The following is a 22,199-nucleotide window of genomic DNA, read 5'->3' on the forward strand; positions in this document are numbered from 1 at the left end:
TTTAGGTATAAGATGACTCTTCATTTTCAGGGGATGATTTTGGGAAAAAGGAGTATTTTATTCCCCAGTTTTCTGAGTTTGAATTTTTCACATATAAATTTTAAACAACTTAGTTGAATTCTTAATTTGGGAAAAGAAATCCGGAAAGGAAGACATTCTACTTATAGCATTTAATATTATGTAACCTGATGGTGTTACTTGACCTGAAAAGGGGTGTGTGTGTTTGGCTTTAACTGAGTTAGGCATGGTTTATTCATATCCTTTTTAGTGGCTCCTTTTTTTGGCTGTAGGGATTGTTTTTAATACTGAGTTCACACCATTGATTTTTTTTCTCTTTCTAGTAGAACACCTTACTGTGGAAATATCAGCATCCTATTTTTTCATCTTAGTTTAGGACTACAGACGTTTAAAATCATGTATTTGTAAAATATAGCGTTAGTACTAAGATTATTAACAAAGATTGCTGATAAAGTCAATTTAAAACATTGAGTTTTGAATGTCAGTAACAAATAGAACTGAATAAAGTTTTACAGAATTTCTGTATCTCCCCTCCCTTCTTTAAAAAAAGTTGATGTCAGATAAAACTGGGTCACTGTGTACATGGAGGGGATGTTCATCCATCCTCTCATTCATCAATCAGTGAGGTCCTCCCGCATGGATAGAATGCAGCCTTCTCTGCAGCTCCCCTACACACAGTGCAGGGCTGGTAGGACCCCCTTTTGAAACCACTCCTTCAGTTTATATCTCATTTGTTTATTATGGCATAGATCGTACCAATATTATGATAATGATTTATCATATAGGAGGAGGTTGGCCTGCTCTACCAGATTGTGAGCACATTGAGTGCAGGAACTTTCTTGCTTATCTTTGCTACCAGCCGTCTAGCTCAGGCCTAGTGCTTAGTCCATACTCAGGACAGGTTGTGGAATCAGTGTTGAAAGCCTACATTCTCCCTCACCTCAAGGAGTTCATAGGTTAATGGGGAAGAATGACACAAGCAATAATTCCAGAAGAATGAAATAAGTACTAGTGGGGATATGCACCAAGGGCTTTGAGAACCCAGGGGGGAGGAAGTGATCCTAAGGCATGAAGATTTTATCATGTAGATGATGGAGTGACCATGACACATTTGAAGCATGGGGGTACTTATTAGAAATAAAATCCGGATTATATCAAGACACTTTATTACAAGGTTCCCATGCATTCAGAATACACTGGTTAAGAGTTCAACAGACTCAATACCTATTAAATGCAAAAACCGTTATTAGTAATTTTCTTTAAAGTATAAGAGTTGAAAAAAATGATAAATGAACATGGCTTAATTTTTTTAACAGTGAAGAAAACAATATTTTGAATTATCTTTTAGGAACGTTTCAGGTTTGGTTCATTAGAGCAGTAGGACTCTGTTGGGATTATGTGTTTTCTTTTGCCCTGGCAGGCGCTGTCCTTTGCTTTGTCTGATTCCCTAGAGATGTAGCACTTGCATCCCTCTGCATCAGTAGTATTTCCTTAAGGAGCTGAGGATATGTTTCTCCAGTTGCTTTTGCAATGCCAATTTTCATTATTTGCTTTTTTGCCTTTAAGTGAGAGAAAAGCAGGTTTTTTTTTTTGCTTTTATTTTTTTAACTTTTTATTTTATATTGGAGTATAGTTGATTAACAACGTTGTGATAATTTCAGGTGTACAGCAAAGTGATTCAGTTATACATACACATGTATCTATTCTTTTCCCATTTAGGTTGTTATATAATATGAGAAAAGCGATTTTAGCAGACAGTATCCAGGTATCCTGTTAAGGCTAATATTTGTATTTATGATAGAAAAAATTGTACAGTTTTTTGAGAATAAATTATTTTAAGCAGATTATTCAAAACTATTTTAAGCTGCAACTTAATTTTTTTTACATTGTGGAATTGTATTCAGGGAAGCCAGAAGGTGGCAGTATGATGTATAAAATGAAAGGGTTTCAATGAGTATAAAAGACTCCTTTTCATGTGAAAATATGTTATTTGCATATTAGGGAATTCAAGTCACCTTATATTAATAGTTCATCAGAACTTTTTTTTGGTATCCTGTTGCTTTGTCGAATATATTACGGTTATTATTTTGTGGGATATTCTTTTAAATTATGTATTTAATACTGATTTTGCTGATTACAAGGGAATGTTGAGGAATTTGGAGGAGAAAGCCTCATGACTCTCTCAGTGGAGCTTCTGTAGTCGTAGCAGTAGTAGTAGTAGCAGCAGGTGTATATAAGCCTAGAAGTAAAGACTGGGGCTAGGGGTTTCTGACATGTCAGTACTCTTCCAGAGGTGGGGAAATAGTAATTAGGTTACCTTGTCGCGACAGCATTCCACCCATGCAAGAATGTGGTTGATTTTCAAGGCAATGTTAAAGTATCTAGGTTACTGAATTAAATGCTACTGAAAATACTAAAAAAAAAAAATGATTGACAAGTTTGGTATATATTTAGAAGGAAAAATAATAAGGTATTTCAGTGATTCCCATTAATATTCAATTATGGCATTAACCTGTCATTAAGTATGTTTCTGTATTCCTCCCCTAGGGTTCTCTAAATGCCATGTGGTATGCGGAGGTTGGTTGCTTTTGAGTTTTTAAATCTGTAATAATGCATAGAGTACTTGTGTAATTTCAGTTGAAGTAAGAAGTAGGTGTCAATATTTTTCTTAGCTGCTGCAAATTTCTCCCTGCCTGCTGGCCTGAAGTAAAATAACTGCATTGTGCATCAGCTTGACTGTTTTAATTTCTGCTTAAAAATGCACATAGTCTGATGAATGTATGTGGCTACTTTTGTCTTTCTTTCTCCTTGGTCTCTGGCTGTATTTGTACAATGTCTTGGATATGCTACTTGGTGATATTTGCAAAGGAGCATTTACAATGATACATGATATCTCAACTCTCCTGCATAGGTTAAAGAACTCCGAGAGAAGGCTGAGTTTTATAGGAAACGAGTTCAGGGAACTCATTTTTCTCGGGACCATCTGAATCAGATTCTGTCTGAAAACAACCGCTGTTGGGATGTCTCCTCGACCACGAGCTCAGAAGGAACCATTAGTAGCAACATTAGAGCACTAGATCTTGCTGGGTGAGATGTTATTTGTGGATGGTGGAAAAGTATGTTATAGTTTATGTAGATCATGGAATTACATAGGAAAATGATATGAAGACTCAAAGGTTGTCTAGTCAAATGGAAATATACCAGCCACTTATTACATTTCATTATTTTTAGTTTACTCTCTGTGAAAAGTAAAGCCATACATACTTGCTTTACACACTTGGGTAGAAATAATATATAATTTAAATCTGGAAGATTGGATTTTATAACATTCCTTCTTAGCAATTAAGAGTAGACTAGGGATGACTATACAGTAGACATAAAAAACTTTAAAAAGTAAAACAAAAAGGTAACAATAATAAAAACTTAGAGAATATTATCTATTAGCACATTTCCATTATCATTCATTAATGGATTTTTATGGTTAATATGGAACTTCCACCCTGATTCTATGGAATAATTCTCTGCTATTTTGGGTTTTAAAGTGAACACAATTAAACTGTTTCTAAGAGGAATAGCACATCGATTTGTAGCAAATAAAATAGTTTTTGGTTTTTATAGTGTATTAATACAGCCATACATACCAAATTAACTATAAATTCTAATTATGTGACATCTGATTTTAAAAGTTCATCACAAAATCTGTTCTTTAACAATGACTTGAAAAGATTAATATATCTAAAATATAAAATTTGAATCCGCTTATTTGATCCATAAGTACATATGAGTTTGTGCACAAACCCTAATTGAGTAACTGAACAAGTTAGACCATGTGAGGGGGTCCTAGTTCATGTATGCAGAGGCCACTCGAGAGATACATGTGAGTTTTATCAGCAGTGGTGCAAGCATGTATGTGCGATGGGAGGAGTAGAAGGAGATAAATATACTTTATTTTGGAATATTTTAATAGATTGTAACTTTAACTTCTATTGTAAAATGAACTCTTAATTCAATTTTTTTCTTCATTATCTGGGCAAGGCAGTATCAGTGGGAAACAGTTGTGAACCATGGAAGACAATGACGGTCTTATTAAAATAAGTATCAATTAGAAACCTCAAACTACTCAATTTAAAATAAAACTTATTTTTGTTATGCAGAGATCCTACAAGCCATAAGACTTTGCAGAAATGTCCTTCTACAAAACTGGAAGAAAAAAGACCTATCTTGGAAGAACAGCCCCAGAAAACTACCACAGAGAAATTGGGTGTGTCAGATGCTCCCATACCTGTTAGAAGGCGTCTGGCTTGGGATGCAGAGAACACCACTGAAGACACACAGAAACATCCAAGAGAGGAGGAGGAAGAGGAGGAAAGGGACAAGCAGGTTAATGTGGGAGAGCTAGAGAAGTTGGAAGTACAGGAAAAATCTAAAGCAGACAAGATAAAAGAAGGGTGAGCGTTTTAAATTAATCAGTATATAGACGCATTATTGTTCACAGTTAATATGTATTTCGTTTTGTCACTAATTAATTATAGTGGTTTACACTTTGGTTTTATGACTAATAAGAAGATTTTACTTTAATGTAACGAAATAGGCATTTCTTTATGGTTTATATAATTTGATTCACTCAGGTATTTGAGTCACCACTACTTGGTAATTGAACACTTGAACATTGAGCTACTTGGGGAGAAAGTAGTTAGGGTTATTTTCATTTATATCCTCCTAATTATGATTTGCTAGATATCTCTGGAAGTATGACTTTGTGACTTGAAGAAAATAACTGATATTCTTTACTATCAGATGGTTATACTACCAAAAAGAAAGAAAAGATGTTTTGTAATATTAAAATAAGTGATTTCCTACCAAATGTAAAATAGATAGCTAGTGGGAAGCAGCTGCATAGCACAGGGAGATCAGCTTGGTGCTTTGTTTCTGCCTAGAGGGGTGGGATAGGGAGGGTGGGAGGGAGGGAGACGCAAGAGGGAAGAGATATGGGAACATATGTATATGTATAGGGGATTCACTTTGTTATAAAGCAGAAACTAACACACCATTGTAAAGCAATTATACTCCAATAAAGATGTTAAAAAATTTTTTTTAATAAAATAAGTGATTTCTGCAAATAGCTAATTTCCATTGATTTATATGCAGATTGCTTTGGGGAGTGGTCCTCTACCATTGGTTATGGTATTTTTTTGTCCGTAGTCCAGCGCCCTTATCATTCATTTGTGAGTTTTGCAGCTAATATGGAACTTAGGTTCTGATTTAATGGAAGAATTCTCTGGTGTGTTGCTGACTTGCAGTGATCTCACCTCTTTTCCAATACTCAGTTACTCTTAACTGTGTGTAGATTTGTTTATTTTTTTCAGAAACAAAATGGCCTTCTCTTATAGGTTTATAGTTTAATTGCATAATGATGGCAAAGTATTTTTTATTATATTTTCTGGAGGACATGCTTCATAATTGTTTTAATTTGTAGGTCGGAGTCGTCTTCTGTGTCCTCAGGAAAAGGAGGCAGGCTTCCTACTCCAAAGCTAAGAGAACTTGGTGGAATCCAGAGGACTCATCACGATCTTACCACTCCAGCTGTTGGTAACAGGCAAACACTGTGCAGTTCTTATTTCACCTGCTTTCTCTACATGATAATTTAGTTTAATCAAAATATAGCATCTTTTGCATTTTTCCAGGTGGTGCTGTTTTAGTGTCTCCATCTAAAATGAAGCCTTCAGTTGCAGAACAGAGAAAAAGAATGTCCTCTCAGGATGGCTTAGAAACTTTGAAGAATGATTTTAGGAAGGTAAATATTTATATTTTGGAGAAAAACATCTCTTCAGGAAGTGATTATTTTAGTCACATGCAATAAGTGAATGAGAGGTTCAGATTTTAGAAAATTCTGCCTATCATATATGGAGATGATGCTCTTAACTTACTTTCAGAAGGCAAAGGCATTGAATTGTTTTTTTGGGTAGTGGCACTGTATTTCTGCTATACTTTCAATTTTTGTCAGTAGTGACAACAGGAAGAGAGAGAAGAAAAACAATACTATTGATTGAGCATCTTCTGTGGCAGTTTTGTTCCAGCTATGTTCCAGGTGCTGATTTAACACTAGAGATGTAGCAGTGAAAGGAGCAGGTAGAAATCCTGGCCCTCACTGAACTTACATTCTAGTGGAGGAGAGAGACAATAAACAGGATAACTAGGTAAAATACATAGTGTTTTAGATAGTGATAAGAACTAAGGAGAAAAATAAAGCGGGGGAAGTGAGTAGGAAGTGGCCAGGGAAGTTCTCACTGAGAGGGTAACATTTGAGCAGAATCTGAAGCAGGTGAAGGACTGACCCGTATTCATATCTAGGAAGGCATTCCAGGCAAAAAGAATAGCAAGTGCAAAGTCCTCCAGGTGAGAAGGTACCTGATTCTTTGAGGAACCGGCAGAGTGGAGCTGAGGGCAAGAAAGGGAGAATAGGATGGGCAGTGAGGTCAGAGGCATAATGAGGAACTAAATTGTGTAGGGCCTTATAGGTCATGGCAAAGACTTTGAATTTGATTCTGAATGAAATGGAAAGCCTTTAGAGGGGCAGAGGAGTGATATGATTTGACTTGGGTTTTTCCAAGGTCACTCTGGCAACTGTATTGGGAATAGACAGTAGGGGTGCAAGAGCAAGGGCTTGAAACTGGTTAGTCAGTTACAATATCCAGGCAAGAGGTGATGGTCATTTGGATCATAGCAGTAGCTGTACCAGGAGCTAGATTTGGTTATTTTCCATTGTTTACCCCTTGGTTGCTGGTAGGCAGAGGAGTCATTAAACTCACTGAACACAGTCATTTTTTTCCTTTCTTTTCTTACAGAAGCTACTATTATCATAACATTAAATCTGTAAGTCATTATGACTTATCAATGAACAATGTTTATCAATGAACATTACATTGATAAACTCAAAATTAGTAACTAAAGGCAATGAATTATCCCTGTCATTCAGTTGCCCTTGGTTAATATCATTCTGTATCTCTTTTTTTTACCATAGGAATTAGGAAGACTATATTATATTATCCAGAAATATTTTCATTGTTAACTTTTAATGACATACCTTGAATTGTGGGAGTGTTGTGGGGCAGCAGCAATTTGGGGAACTTCTGTGGGGAGGATCATAATAGCTAGCATTTACTGAGCACTTACTATGTTCTAGGCTCTGTGCTAAGTACTTTACATGTGTTAATTTGTTCAGTCTTCATAATGGTGGAGTAGGATTTGTCCCCTGGCAGTCTGTTCTCAGAGCCCACATTTTTAACCCCTAAACAACACTGTCTCACAAGACTTGAGAGTAGAATTCTCATGATATTGGTTTGATAGTCAAGTACCATCTGTACATTTAAAAAATGATATTAAAAACCCAAGTGTATGCTAGCTCACTTCATTCATTCAGCAGATGTTTCTTATCCATTTACTTGCATGCTAGATGCTGTGGTTGTGATAATGAGCAAAAATAGACATGGTACATGATTTTGTTGAACCTACAGTCTTGTGAAAATCACACCCCCAAAAAAGTAAAATTAAAACTAATAGTAGTTTCAAAGAAGTGTATAGTGCTGTTCTAGAAGGAATTGACCTAGTCAGGGAGATCAGGAAGCTTCCTGAAAGTCAAGGATGCTTCTTTGAAGAAGTCATAATTGAGTTGAGATATAGAGGAAGAAGAAGAGTTAACCAGGTAAAAAGGGAGGGGAGGAGAAGCATAGCATATGCCACAGTCCCGTGGAGAGAAAGGGCATAGAGTTTTTCTGGTTTTAATTTTTTTTTTGATGTGGACCATTTTTTTAAAGTCTTTATTGAATTTGTTACAATATTGCTTCTGTTTTATATTTTGGTTTTTTGGCCACGAGGCATGTGGGATCTTAGCTCCCTGACCAGGGATCGAACCCACACCCCCCACATTGGAAGGTGAAGTCTTAACCACTGGACCGCCAGGGAAGTCCCATGGACATAGAGTTTTAAGAAACAAAGACCAGTACAGTGTGTGGCAGGGAGCAGGTGAAAGATAAGGCTGGAAGAGACAGCAATATTGAAAATTTCTTTCATCTCAAGTAAAATGGAAAACGACTGAAATATTTTAAATATGGGAGTGTTGTGATTGATTTATGTTTTGCAAGATCTCTCTGGCTGCCATGGAAGGCAAGAGTGGACTGTGGATACCTTTGAGAGCCCATTGCAGTAGTCAGATAGGAGCTGTGAGAGCTTGGTCTAAAGAGGGTGGGCATAGACGTGAGTGAAACTGAAGATTTGTGTAAGGGGAACAATGTCAAGGCCTGGAGCTGGGTTGGATAATGACTTCTAGGCTTCTGACTTGCCCAGCAGGATTGATGGAGAGTGCCACGCACTGAGTAAGAGAACTCTGCACGAAAGCCATCTTTGGAGGGGAATATCAGGAGTTTCATTTTCATTCACTCAGTTCAGAATTTACTGTGCTCTTACTATGTATCAAACACCGTTCTGGGATCTGGGGATTCATTGGTAATCAAGATAAAATTCCTGCGATCGTGGAACTTACATTTTCATTGGGAGAAGTAGACAAATGATTTTTTAAAAAAGAATTTCAGATAGTCGTAAGTGCTATCAATTAAATAAAACTGCAAATGACCTCCAAGGGGTGGGTGAGACTGCTTTAGTTTGGGTCATCAGGACAGGCACCTCTGAGGAGGTGACATTTTAGCAAGACCTGGCTGATGAGGGAGGTGCCCATGCAGAGATCTGGGCCGGAGATTGTTTTCCAGGTAGAAGGAACAGCAAGTGCAGGTGAACAACAATGAGCGTTTCATCGAGAGTGAAAAGGCCTGTGTGACTGGAGCCTGGAGAAAGCAGGGGAGAGGGTAGGGAATGAGGGTGGAAAGGGAGTGGGCAAGGGAGCTGGGTAAGGAGTGGGATGTTCTTCTAATGGCACTGGGAAGCTCTTGGAGGATTTTAAGCAGTAAAGCAAATATAGACCTCTGATACACTTGATAAGTAAAATCACTCTGGCTACTCAGTGGAGAATGGGCTACACTGGGGGAGAGTAGAAGTAGTGAGGCCAATAAGGAGGCTTTTAGGTTCAAGAACAGATCATGAAGTCAGTTAAATTAAACCTGGGAACCCCATGTGTTATAATATTCTATAGATTTAATTCAGGTTTTAACAATAATGAAACCAATTTGACAGAAATTCCAAATTCTACATATATGTGTACAAAAAGAAAAAACCAAAAGAACGATTTTCATAAGAGATCCTTGTAATTAAAAAGGGAAGCAAGTGTCCCTGGTGGCACAGTGGTTGAGAGTCCGCCTGCCGATGCAGGGGACACGGGTTCGTGCCCCAGTCTGGGAAGATCCCACATGCCGCGGAGCGGCTGGGCCCGTGAGCCATGGCCGCTGAGCCTGCGCGTCCAGAGCCTGTGCTCCGCAACGGGAGAGGCCACAACAGTGAGAGGCCCGCAGCATACCACAAAAAAAAAAAAAAAAAAAGGGAAGCAAGTGGAAAATTTGTGGTTTTATCTTAGATCTTGATTTAAAAATATTTGTTTTTTGGATGAGACCCCAGGCTATCTCCCCTTTGAAGCAATAAGCCCTCTAATTGCAGAAAATGATGCCTAAGGTCAGAAAGCAATGTTTTGAACATTACATTGATTAACTCAAAGTTAATAACTAAAGGCAACAATTACAAGGAATGATCAGGAAAGTTTGGAGCTATATTTGATTTTACTTGTTTACATTCTCCTAAAAAGTAAAATTATACAGGGACTTTTCTATTCATGATATATTATCATTGTGGAAAAATAGAAAATACTGACCAAACCAAAAAAGAAGGTAATTCATACCTACTGTTCAGAAACATCCATTGTTGAATTTGAGTTTAGATATATAGTGTATTTGTTTATTATACTGTAGATAAGTTTTCATAATATATTTTTCTCACCTAGCAATGTATTGTGAACATACTTCCAGACCATTAATTTATAATCTGATTTTTAATTGTGACATGATGTACGATCTGTAGTTATACTATAGTTTTTTTTTTAACTAGATGCTTATTGTTGAAATGTATTTTTTAAAACTAGATGCCTATTGTTGTTATTTCTTAGTTTTACTTTATTTTGAAAAAATGCTGTAAAGAAATTCATTCTTTACCTGCATTTTTGTTCATATTTTTGTTACCTATTTTTATGTAAATACTCCCTAAGTATTAATTGTGTGGTCAAAGAGCCACAGTATTAAGGTTTTTGCTATATTTTGCCAGCTCCCCTGGAAGGTTGTCCTACCAGTAACACTGGATAAGAGTGCCAGTTTTTCTACATCCTTGTCAGCTCAGGTTATTATAGTTTGTTTGTTTGTTTTCATTTATCTTTGTAATTTGGTAAATGAAAAATTACTGTCATTGCTTTTATTTTGAAATTATTTGATTATCAGTGAGGTGTGGAATATGTTTGCTATTTGTAATTTGTATGTATATGAATTGCTGATATGTATCCTTTTTCTACCTTTAAATTAGGTTTATCTTACTACTTTAAAAGAAATATTTATGTAACAGTGATAATAATTCATTGCCAGTCCAGTAAGTTGTATATTTTCCCCAAGTTTGTCATTTTTCTTTTATTTTTTAAATATTTACATATTTTTTGTTTTTATTTAGCTAAATATCTTTATATCGGTTGTTAGGCTTATAAAACCTTCCCCACATGGAGGTTACATAAATTTTCCCCATATTTTTTCCTACTGCTTTTATGGTTATATACTTTTGTGTGTTTAAATGTTTGTTTTGCTTATATATGTACACATACATATATGTATTTTGTTTTGTTTTTGTCATTTAGAAAGAAAGCCGTGCTATACCCCTCCTGACTTCTCCAGCTGCTGGTCTAAAAACAATTGATCCCTTGCCTTTGAGGGAAGATTCTGAACCCAATATCCCCAAATTTGCTGAGACAACTCTTCCAGTTTCAAAAATTCCAGAAAATCCAACTAACACACCTGGGCAGTCTCCATCTCCACCCTGTGCCCCATCCTACTGGCATCCTTCTCGTCGAATTCAGGGCTCCCTGAGAGATCCAGAATTTCAGCATAATGGTAATTACTTGGATTTTAGTTTTTTGTCTATTAAAATGAAAGAATTATACTGATAGATACAAAGTCTCTGAGTATATACTATATATTAATAAATTGTGTTATTTAGTTTTTTAGTTAATGTAATAGATTTCTTTAAATAGAAAAAATCTCATCTCTGGAACACTCAGTTGTGCTGTACCCAAGTTCACTTTGGTCTAAGTGTGAGGTGTCTCTCATGTTCTTTCCCATAAACGTACAGGCAACCCACTAGGTGCCATAGCACCTCTGCCCCAGGCGTGACAACCAAAGATGTCTTCAGACATTACCAAATATTGCCTGGATGTAGAATTCAAGGTCATAAAATATTTTCCTTTGGTTTTATTAGGTGTTTCTCTGCTGTTTTCTAACGTCCACTATTATTACTGAGAAGTCTGAAGCTCTTTTTATTTTTGATCTTTTGTATGTGGCTTTCTTTTTTTTCCTGGCAGCTCTTGGCATCTTCTCTTTATACCCAGTGCTCTGAAATTTTATAGTGGGTCCCTTTTCATTCATTTTTCTAGTACTCACTAGACCTTTTCAATCTGAAGAGTCATGTTCCTCAGTTCTGGGAAATTTTCTTAAGTTATTTAGTCAGTAATTTCTTCCCCTCCACTTTCTATTTCTTCCTTCCAGCACTACTGTTTTTCAGATGTTGGACACGTTGAACATGATATTTTCTTATCTTACCTCTCCTATTTTCCATCTCTGTCTTTTTGTTTTAATTTGAAAGGGTCACTAATTTTTATCTTCTACTTGAGTTTTTAAATGATATTTTGCTATATTTTTAATTTCTAAGATTTTTTAAACACTACATACTCCTTTTATACAGCATCCAGTTCTTATTTCATGGATGGCATGTTTTATCTGTTTGAGGAGATAAATGATATATATAATACCCCTATTTTGAATATGTGCCCCCGGTTGAATCCGGTGTCCTTCAGTCAAAGTAGCTCTGATAAACCTTCTCTAGCAATGAGACCTCCATTCCTCTTTTGGGAGAGTTACCCTGCTGTACAAATTTGAAGAAGGATCTGGCAGACTTTTGTAGGAAGACTTTCAGCTAGATTCCTGATTCAGTTTTACCTTCACTCCAACTCTCAGTGGTACTCAGAACTCCCAAAACCCCAGCCATCAGGGGAGCAAATTGGTTGCCTCTTGGTTTCCCTCCTCTGCTGCCTTAGGATTCAGCTCACTTGGCTATGATGACCACTCACTGCCCTTCCATTTGCTTTCCCCTTTCCAAAATTTTGTTGCTGTTTTCTTGTTTCTCATTTTTGCTGTCCTGTGGGTTTATATCACTTTTGTAGATGTGTGTAGTCAGTCCAACTGCCATCTTTAAAGAGAAGATTAGTATATTTCTTTAAAGTTAGAATAGATCAGTATTATCATTGAAAAGAATCCCAGGAGATTATCCATTGTTTGTTTACATATTTGCTAAGTACATTATGAATTAATGAATGGCCCTTTGGCAGTAATTTCTATTAAAGTTATAAAATTAATACATTTTCTGACAGCCTACCTTCACTTAGAGTTGACTATAAATAAGATACACTGTTGGGTGGCTTTGAAGGATAATTTCTTCTGGCTTTTTTTTTTTTTTAAAGTGGGAAAATCAAGGATGAACAATTTCCAGTTACCTCAGCAAGAAGCCTTTAATGATGAAGGTATTTTAATAGTCAAAGAACACAGGATAAAAGTATAATGTTTTATTATATAGTAGTTCATAATAGTATGATTTTACATTTGGTTAGCACTTTAGAGTTTACAAAGTACTTCCACAGATGTCATTTCATTAGAACCTTGAAACCCTGTGAAGAGGGTGAAATTATCCCCATTTTATAAACGAGTAAACTGGGAAATAAGCCTTGAAGAATCTTTTTTAAAGCAAACAGTTGGCAAGAGATTGTGCCTAGCATCACACCTAAGGTCAGTACTCTGTTTTACACCCTGGGTAGCTGGTGGCTCAGGAATTCGGCCTAGCATTATAGCCATCATTTTTTTCATATGTCTGTATATTCTTAAAATATATATAATTAGGGAAAATGAATTTTTTTCTTTCATTTTGACAAATTCATTTGCTTCTAATAGTGGCAGGAGGAATTTTGAATTCTCAATGTTGAACAATTGAAATTACTATTTTAAATTCACCCTAAGAAGTATGAAATTACTAAATTTATAAATTTCGAATTTGAAAGTAAATTTGAATTCATACTTTATGTATTATAGCTTCACACACATTATAGGTTTTTTCTTAGCAAGTTTGAGACTTTTTTCAGAATTCCGTGAGCTGGAAATCAAGTTGCTATGTTTTGAAATGCCAATATCTGGACACTTTGAATCCAGTTCTGTTTTTTTTTTAATGGAAGAACAGTGTTTACAAATAACTTGATAAGAGATTTGCTTGCTCAGATTGTGGAATTTCACTAATAATGAAAGGTAGCATATTAAAGTCAGACATTATTTCTACATTAAGTGAAATTATTTTAGAAATGTGATGTGAGTACCATGTTAAGGTATGGCATTTCATTTTTAAAACATTAAAGTTCTTCTGCTCAAACAGCTGTGCTTTTTAAAGTAGGACAAGACAATATGATGATGAACTGTTTCCGAGTAATACTGAAATCACAAGTGTTTAGGTAATGACATAGTGGGATTTCAGGAAGGAAACAGAATGCTCATTTAACATTAAAATGTTTGATTTCTAAATATGATAAACTTGGAAAATTACTGTGAACTATCCTAAAAATGTTGATATCTTATATTTTAATAGATTACTGGTTTCTGACAGAGTCAATATTGACATTACAAAGCTTGATGCTTTTAATTTGCTGTTAATGTTTTGAAACATAGTATTTTTATAAGACATATTTTTTGTACTGAATATAATTCTTTCGTTGCAGATGAGGACAGATTATCTGAGATTTCTGCTCGCTCTGCAGCTTCTAGTCTCCGGGCTTTTCAAACTCTGGCACGAGCTCAGAGAAGGAAGGAGAATTTCTGGGGCAAAACATAATTAGACATACACCTAGTTAAGTTGCTTTTATCTAGGGGAACCACTGGCATAATCTTCTTTATTGCTTTACCATGTTAAGACTGCAAGTGTTTGGATTTTTTCTAACATTTCCTACCTAAAAAGAATTGTTTGATTTTTCAATAGCCAATTCAATTTACTTGGAAAATTTTTAACATAGGTTCATAAAAATTTAACTTTTGAAGAATTCGTTTTGCATCTGTCCCAAAGTACAAAGACATAGAGTATATAGTTCTTCACATGTTCTAACTTGTATTAGGTGTCAGGGGTAGCTGGTAGAATTGTGAATTTCACCTATCCAGAGAATATTCTTAAAAATGAATAAAGTGAAGTAAAAATTAAGATATAAGTGTGAACTATACATTCCCCTCAAGATTGGCTTTATGTATGTTTACAGTTGTAGATGTCATAAAATGAATTTGTTGTTCCTTTAACTTTTTTTTTTTTTTTTTTTTTTTTGCGGTACGCGGGCTGTTGTGGCCTCTCCCGTTGCGGAGCACAGGCTCCGGATGCACAGGCTCAGCGGCCATGGCTCACGGGCCCAGCCGCTCCGTGGCATGTGGGATCTTCCCAGACCGGGGCACAAACCCGTGTCCCCTGCATCGGCAGGTGGTCTCTCAACCACTGCGCCACCAGGGAAGCCAGTTCCTTTAACTTTTGCTGTGGTGTTTATTTTTATTTTAGTACCTTCTGTATATGGTTACAGTGTTAAAATAATTGTTCTTTAGATTGAAAATACCAGCTTTTGTATATACTTTTCTTATTTATGTAACAAAGTTTGCTGAGAGAATATGTATATTTTTGATCTTTGTGTGTATTCTGTTTGTATAAGGACTTTGGCTTACATTTGAATAATGTCTGAATTTTGAAAAATTATTTGTATAATGGAGAATTATAACTTTGTAGACATTTTGAAATAAAAATTAATCAAGTGTTTCAGTTCTGTTTGCTTCAAGGGTTTCAAGGGTTTGGCTTCTCTAGAAAGTTATTATCTGGAACAAATAATTATTTTTTAAAAACATTCTACTCACAACAACTTAAACACATACTTCTTTTGCAGCTGTCCAAATGCAGCAAAACTGAGTCCACAATGTTTTTGCACAAATGTAGGAAAAATGTAGTATTTCCAAGGCAAACTCATTTTTTAAAAATTTAACACAAACTTTTTTTCTTTTTTTTTAAGAACATTTTTTTGTTTTTAATTTATTTATTTTTGGCTGCGTTGGGTCTTCATTGCTGCACATGGGCTTTCTCTAGTTGCAGTGAGTGGGGGCTTCTTCAATGTGGTGCACAGGCTTCTCATTACAGTGACTTCTCTTGTTGCAGGGCATGGGCTCTAGGCGCACAGGCTTCAGTAGTTGTGGCTCGCGGGCTCAGTAGTTGTGGCTCGTGGGCTCTAGAGCACAGGCTCAGTAGTTGTGGCGCATGGGCTTAGTTGCCCCTTGGCATGTGGCATCTTCCCAGACCAGGGCTGGAACCCATGTCCCCTGCATTGGCAGGCAGATTTTTAACCACTGTGCCACCAGGGAACATCCCTAACACAAACTTTTTGACTATACTTCTTTACCCTTAGGATATGTTCTGTGGTCTTACTCTTTATCTTGCAGGTCATGATAAACTTAATTTTCTAAAAAATATGGATTTCATAAAATATTTACAATAGATAGAAGGTACTGAAGATGATACACAGAATATTCATGTCTGTTGGTTAGAAAGCAAATGAACAGTCTCTTCTAAAGTGCCTAGTTTGGTCGAGTGCTTTTGCAAATCACTGATTCACAGTAAGAGTCTTAAAGATCTTATGTTACCATGAGGTTATAAAGAACCGTGGTCATGCAAAGTATTTGCTTACATTTCACAGACCTTTTAAAAACGTTTGTTGATTTAAAAACTTACTAAGGCACTAAAGATGGAAATAAAAACTAGAAATTAGTGTATAATTGGATTTTAGAACACAGAACACAGATCATCTTGGCTTCTATGCAAATGTGTACTGAGGCATATTAATTGTAAAATAAATTTGAAACTATTTCTCTGGAAGCTTAGACGTATCATTGTCTTCTTTCTAAAAAGTTCGTTAGTTTAGTTGGTTAACATAGAGTTTTCAGTGGCTGACCAGTGATCTACAGTAAAGAGAGGAATTACAGCTTGCTTGCAGGGAATTGTGCATAACACACTGTTTTATCTAAGCCAGAGTGTAGAATCTGGATATACCCGTTGGATAAGTCAGACCACATGAACTTGGTCTATCAGGTGTTAAGATGGATTAGGGTATGGTTCTCATGAGGCTGAGGTCATTACCCCAGTCTCCGCATGACACTTTAGCATTGCAGTATACTTCTGACTGCCTCTTGAAAGCCCTATTCAGAGGCCCAAGGGAGAGAATAGTGTTGAGGGATCAGTACTATTTCATCATTCTCCCTAAAAGAGCAACTCAGAGGACATGCATTTGAGTTGGTGAGTGGTTTTAATTACATGAGAAATGCTCCATGAGATTTGCTGGCATCTAGGAGTTGTTAATTCAATTTTTTTATCAATTTTATTAAGGCATACTTATGTATAATCTGCAGTTATTAAAAATTTTGCAGCTCAGTGAGTTTGAAAAAAATGTGTACATTGTGAAACCAACACCACAACCAAGATACATTGCATTTCCATCATGGAAAAAGTTTCCTCATTTCCCTTTGCAGTTCAGTCCATCCCTCCACCCCTGGTCCCCAAGGCAATCACTAATCTGCTTTCTGTCAGTATAAATTAGTTTACAAGAATTTTATTATTTATTTATTTTTGACTGTTGGCTCTTCGTTGCTGCGTGGGCTTTCTCTAGTTGTGGAGAGCAGGGGCTACTCTTCATTGCGGTGCACGGGCTTCTCACTGCGGTGGCTTCTCTTGTTGTGGAGCACGGGCTCTAGGCTCACGAGCTTCAGTAGTTGTGGCATGTGGGCTCAGTAGTTGTGGCTCCCGGGCTCTAGAGCACAGGCTCAGTAGTTGTGGTGCACGGGCTTAGTTGATGCGCGACATGTGGGATCTTCCCAGACCAGGGATTGAACCCATGTCCCCTGCATTGGCAGGCGGATTCTTAACCACTGTGCCACCAGGGAAGTCCCACAGAATTTTATATAAATGGAACTATCTCTTATATATGGCTTTCACTCAGAATGTTTTTGAGAGTCATCTATGTGTTGGGCACATATGTTTCCTTTTAATCCACTCATTCACAGTGGACTTTTGGGTTATTTGCACTTTCGGATTATAATGAATATTTGATATGTGTGTGCAAATCTTTGTAGACATATGCTTTAATTTCTCTGGAAAATCCTAGGTAATTCCATTTTTATTCATCTTTAATATAACTTCTACTTTACATATATGGTACACACCCATATCACTATTATAAACTGGTGATTTGGTCGTTTTGTCAAAATTGGTATCTCACAAACTAGACAGAGGAGGAGATGTCAGGATCACAATAGAAGTAGCACACCTACTGTCTCTGTTCTTCCTTACCCCCATCTTCACCCCAGATCCTGAGATTCTCATGTGTCCCTGGCTGAGAACCCAGATAAAAATGCACAAACACACATATATGGAAGACTTTGTTCAATTCAATTTCATACACCTGTATGGGAAGGCATGTTCACGTCGGATCTCATCTCGATCTCTGTGTGGGAGTCTGAACTCCAAGTTAAGCACTCTTAAAGGATGATTTTGAGGATTAAGGGCAAAGAACATGATAAACATGCTTAGTACATGGCAGGAAATGTTACCATGAGATTTAAGTATAAATATCCTGGTTTTACAGATGGGAAAACCCTCTTAGGTTAAATGACTGGACCAAGACTTGATAGCTGGTGGAGTAAATCTAGGTCTTTTTCCTTGAAATTTACCCACACTGCCTGCTCTGGAGTGTTTATACTAAAATTGTGAGTCCTACTGTGATTCAGTTCTCTCTGGTTGATTCATTTGGGAGTTAATTTAACTTTGTCATCTTAGAAGATAAATTAAACATCTTTATGTCTAGTCGGGAAAAAGAGTATATGGGCAATGAGTTATTGTACAAATGGATTGAACCAGAATAAAAGTGAGTTAACATTCAAAACAAGTGTGTTCTCATATAAGTAGTGTTGCAGTTGTTGGCTACTCAGGGAGCTCAAGGATGGATTATGTACCTTTGTTGCAGTTGTAGACACCCCCAAAATATCACAACTTCTGGAAGTTTACCAAAGGAACAAATAATCTAAAATGGTAAGTGATCTTAGAATCATTTACATTTGGTTTGGGAATATGTTTTTGGTCCTTTTCCATGTGGTGGCATCAGTCATGATAGCGTGCTCAGGGCCCAGTCTTTGTCAAACTGCCAGTGTCGCTGTTTCCTAAGATGAGTCAGTGGCACAAAGGCTACTCCAGGTAAAAGAACAGTCTCTGTCATTGGATGAGCTAGTGTTGTGCCCTGCCTGAGAAACCAGCCTGCCCCTCTAACCTAACTCATGGATTAAAATCAAGCCAGTGGTATCTTCACTATGGTATCTTCCCTAATGTTGATCCTGCACTCTGACTTGACCTTATGCGTGTTTCTCCTGTGGAGGCACAGAAACACCCAGCGCTTTTTGGTCCTCTCAGATTCAGAGCCAAGCTCCCTTAAACCCTGTTTCATGTTTCATTCCCACCTTGTCCTGCAAGGCCTGCTAAGGATAGCAGCCTTTCTCAAGCAGAGGATGGCTCGCCTGCTGTACTGCCCCTGCTATAAGGCAGGTAAGAAGAAAGAGTAGTCTTCCTAAAGATGGCATCCACTTCTCTTCCACTAAATGCTCCCTACCCACTAGTCCCTTCTGTGGCTTCATTACTCCCCAGGCCCATATCAGAGCATGTCCTTGGAAATTGAGTGAGAGATGAGGAGCAGGGCTACCAAGGTCCCTTTGGAAGCCAGAACAGAAGACCAACAGATAGACTGATGTTTGGGGAAGTCACAAGCGACTCGGACCACACAACTAATTCTAGCCATGTAGTGGACAATATCGATAATGTTGGGAAATTGTTCAGTTCCCCCCTATGTATTTTATACCCAGTAGTATCCTATCCTGAAGCTGGCTTTTGGGCCAATTGTTAAATATTCAGAACTTTTGTGAGCAGGTTGTTAAACCATCAGTAGTTTGAAATGGACAATTTTGAAAATGGTGGGAGTATTTACACCACAGAAATTGGCAAATGCTATAGACTAGGGTTTCCTCCCCATTACCCCCAGAGGCAGTATACAAGCTCACCATGGCAGCCACTACATCAGTCTCTGCTTTTCTTTCCATATCATTTGCCTGATAGAGAAAATGACCCATTTCAGGAAGAAGAAAAGAGCAGCTCAAGTTAAGCTATGAGATTTATTAAACCATTCACATCTTCCTTGGCTTATAAAAATAAAGTACTTTGGTTTAATTTCCTTTCTTGGCTGAAGTCTACCTAGAAAATAAAAATAAGCCACAAATAGCAGATACTAGACTATACAGGGACACTACCCATGATCCACCCACAGAATTACCCAGAAATGGAGCCTGGGAATCTGTATGTGTCATCTTCAGGTGATTCTGATATTCAGGTAGTTTGGGAACCACTGGCTTTGGGGTTATAATAAGCTATGGTTGAATCCCAACTCAACCTGGAGCAAGCTGGTTAAATTCCTTTGAGTTTGTTTCTCATCTACAAAACTTATGATTAAGGTCTGTAAAGACGTTTCATGTAGTTACCCAAATGTCATTCTGGAACCAAGCAGAACCTCCCTCTCCCCCGAGTACAAAACCGAGCAGTTAATGATTAGGACAATAGAGTCACAGACTCAGTGTCTGATGCACATTCCTGAGTTGTTTTACAGATACTATAATTGCCACCAAGGGAAAGAAAAAAAAAAAAAACAACTACCTGATGAACAGACTGTAGTCATGATATAAGCTTCTTCATCTTGAGCAGTTCTGAATCTATGGCTAGCACAGTTCCAAGAAACTGGCCTCAAGAGAATGGGATTAACATTATTGCTCATAATAATCTATATCTTTGTGGGCATCAAAATAATTGTAGCTTGCTCTTCCCATATATATAAACGGGCAACTAAAATTGTCAGCAAAGAGATGCTGCAGACCCAGGTTGACATCTTCCACTCTTGAGAATATGGTGCCCTATGTCAGTATGAAGATGTTACAGAAGATAGACCTTCGCCCTTAATCTCTTGGAAATGGAATGATGTTTGACAGTGGGGAATTGAAAACAGCTCTTTTCCCCTTTCCTGTTTGCCCATTTCTATTCCCCTCTAACCTTAAAAAAACCTAATTATAGGAATGAGATCACTAAGCAGTTGAAACTAACTCCTGACTTATGCTCTCCTGAACGTACACCATGCCTTGCCTAAACTATTGATTCTTTTCCTAGATAAAAAGAAGTAAGAATGAAGAAATAAGCAGTTCAGAAATGATTAGCTCTCTACCCCCAGCAGCCCCCTAAGCAATCCTGCAGGCAGATCACACAGGTAAGACAAGTTCTGAAGAGAGAGTCAGCCAGTCTACACTCAATGGAGAATGATATAGAACCTAACCTCCTGCCTCGATGAATCACTGAGATTCTTCCCCCACCCCCATTTTTTCCTTTAAAAACTGTCATGGCTGAGCAGAATCTTTGGAATTTGTCTCTGGACATGAGTCCACCATCTCCCCAGATTGCTGGGTTTTCTGATTAAAGTATCTTTCCTTTCTACTGACATTTGCCTCTCGAATTATTGGCTTATGAGCTGTGAGCAGCCAAACCTGGATTCGGTTACAATTCAACTGGAAATGTTAGTTCTGTTATCTTGAAGGCAAATTTTCATTAAAACAATAGTAGGAGGAAGGTGTATTTTAGAGAGGCTGAATTTAAGTAAAAAAGCCAGAGGCAGTGTATCCTGAAATCGTGGCATCTCGCATCACAGCCCTGTGTGCGATGACCTACATTCAGCTCACACAGAGGCAGTTTGGGGCAGGGGTGCTGAAATGATTTGTCTATTTCCGTTATGTGGTAAAGCAAAGAAGTCTGTGACTACAGTGTTGTGACTCAGCGATTCTAGAAGGTGGAATCAATTACTCGATATATGCAAACTGTGTTAGAGGAACCATGAATTGGAGATGTTATCAGGTATGAGCCACACATGCAGAGATAAAGGACCCACGATAATTACTGATGAAAGGGAAGATAGGCAAGGTTGGTCCCTGAATAAATGCAGTCAATATCAAAGATTTCCTACTTTTGCTACAAGTTATTATTTTTTTGGAGATGAATTAAATAAAAACTCAGAGTTTTGTAACTTCAAGAAGGAAATATAAACTAACCTAAATGCCACACACTATGGGAAAATGTAGAAACATTACACTCATAAATTCAGTTACAGTCAGACTTTGAACATGTCACCCAGGAAAATTTTGCCCACAATGAGTACCTTAGCAGTTAATGTTCCCGTTAAAAATTATTCAGGTCAAAACAGTTAAGGTTTTGAAAAAAAAACAAAGAAAATTGAAAATAGGTTTGTATGACAATACTCACACTTTTGTTCCATAAAGAACCAGTAATAAGGTTTAACTTGTAATTTTGCAAAGATGAAACGTCCAAAGTACTATACTAATTTGAGAGTATAACCTGGCATCAACAAACACTCCAGCCTGATCACTTTAATTACTGTGAATTGTAGCTGCCAAGACTTTAAAAACATCACAGGTCAAGGCTCTAAGAACATAATCAGTTTTTTTCATCATTCAGAATCAACATGTGAGGGCCAAGAAGAAAAATTTAAAAATTTTTTTAAATTTAGGTTTGTGTTTATAATTTGAATATAAAAAGACAGTAGAGACTAATATCAACACATACAGTTCTTTAGTTATTTAAATAATATGTTAGAAAACCTTAGAAGCAGAACACTTTTGATAAGAGAAGCTCCTAAAAATCTGGCAATCCTTATTTTATAAATTTAGCGACTATATTCGTTTATTCATTCACTAAAACTGCATGCAAAAATTCCACAGATATTTTCTGCTACGCACAAT

General features: G+C 37.0%; 1 protein-coding gene across 3 annotated transcripts in view; it reads left to right on the top strand.

Annotated features, from left to right (window-relative positions):
- Positions 1 to 15,044, top strand: part of MDM1 (Mdm1 nuclear protein) — a 29,384-nt gene extending 14,340 nt beyond the window's left edge. For 2 of the 3 annotated variants that reach the window (XM_081248307.1, XM_081248309.1), the window contains 8 exons: positions 2,566 to 2,595; positions 2,930 to 3,105; positions 4,173 to 4,466; positions 5,495 to 5,607; positions 5,703 to 5,812; positions 10,850 to 11,102; positions 12,725 to 12,784; positions 14,021 to 15,044. In XM_081248307.1, the coding sequence (XP_081104433.1) occupies positions 2,566 to 2,595; positions 2,930 to 3,105; positions 4,173 to 4,466; positions 5,495 to 5,607; positions 5,703 to 5,812; positions 10,850 to 11,102; positions 12,725 to 12,784; positions 14,021 to 14,133 (1,149 nt within the window). In that variant the 3' untranslated portion in view covers positions 14,134 to 15,044. The remainder of the gene's footprint in view (positions 1 to 2,565; positions 2,596 to 2,929; positions 3,106 to 4,172; positions 4,467 to 5,494; positions 5,608 to 5,702; positions 5,813 to 10,849; positions 11,103 to 12,724; positions 12,785 to 14,020) is intronic. The other variant, XM_081248308.1, reaches the window with a different exon arrangement.
- Positions 15,045 to 22,199: the final 7,155 nt, after the last annotated feature.

Source organism: Mesoplodon bidens, assembly GCF_964165515.1.
Source record: "Mesoplodon bidens genome assembly, chromosome: 11".
NCBI lineage: Eukaryota > Metazoa > Chordata > Mammalia > Artiodactyla > Ziphiidae > Mesoplodon > Mesoplodon bidens.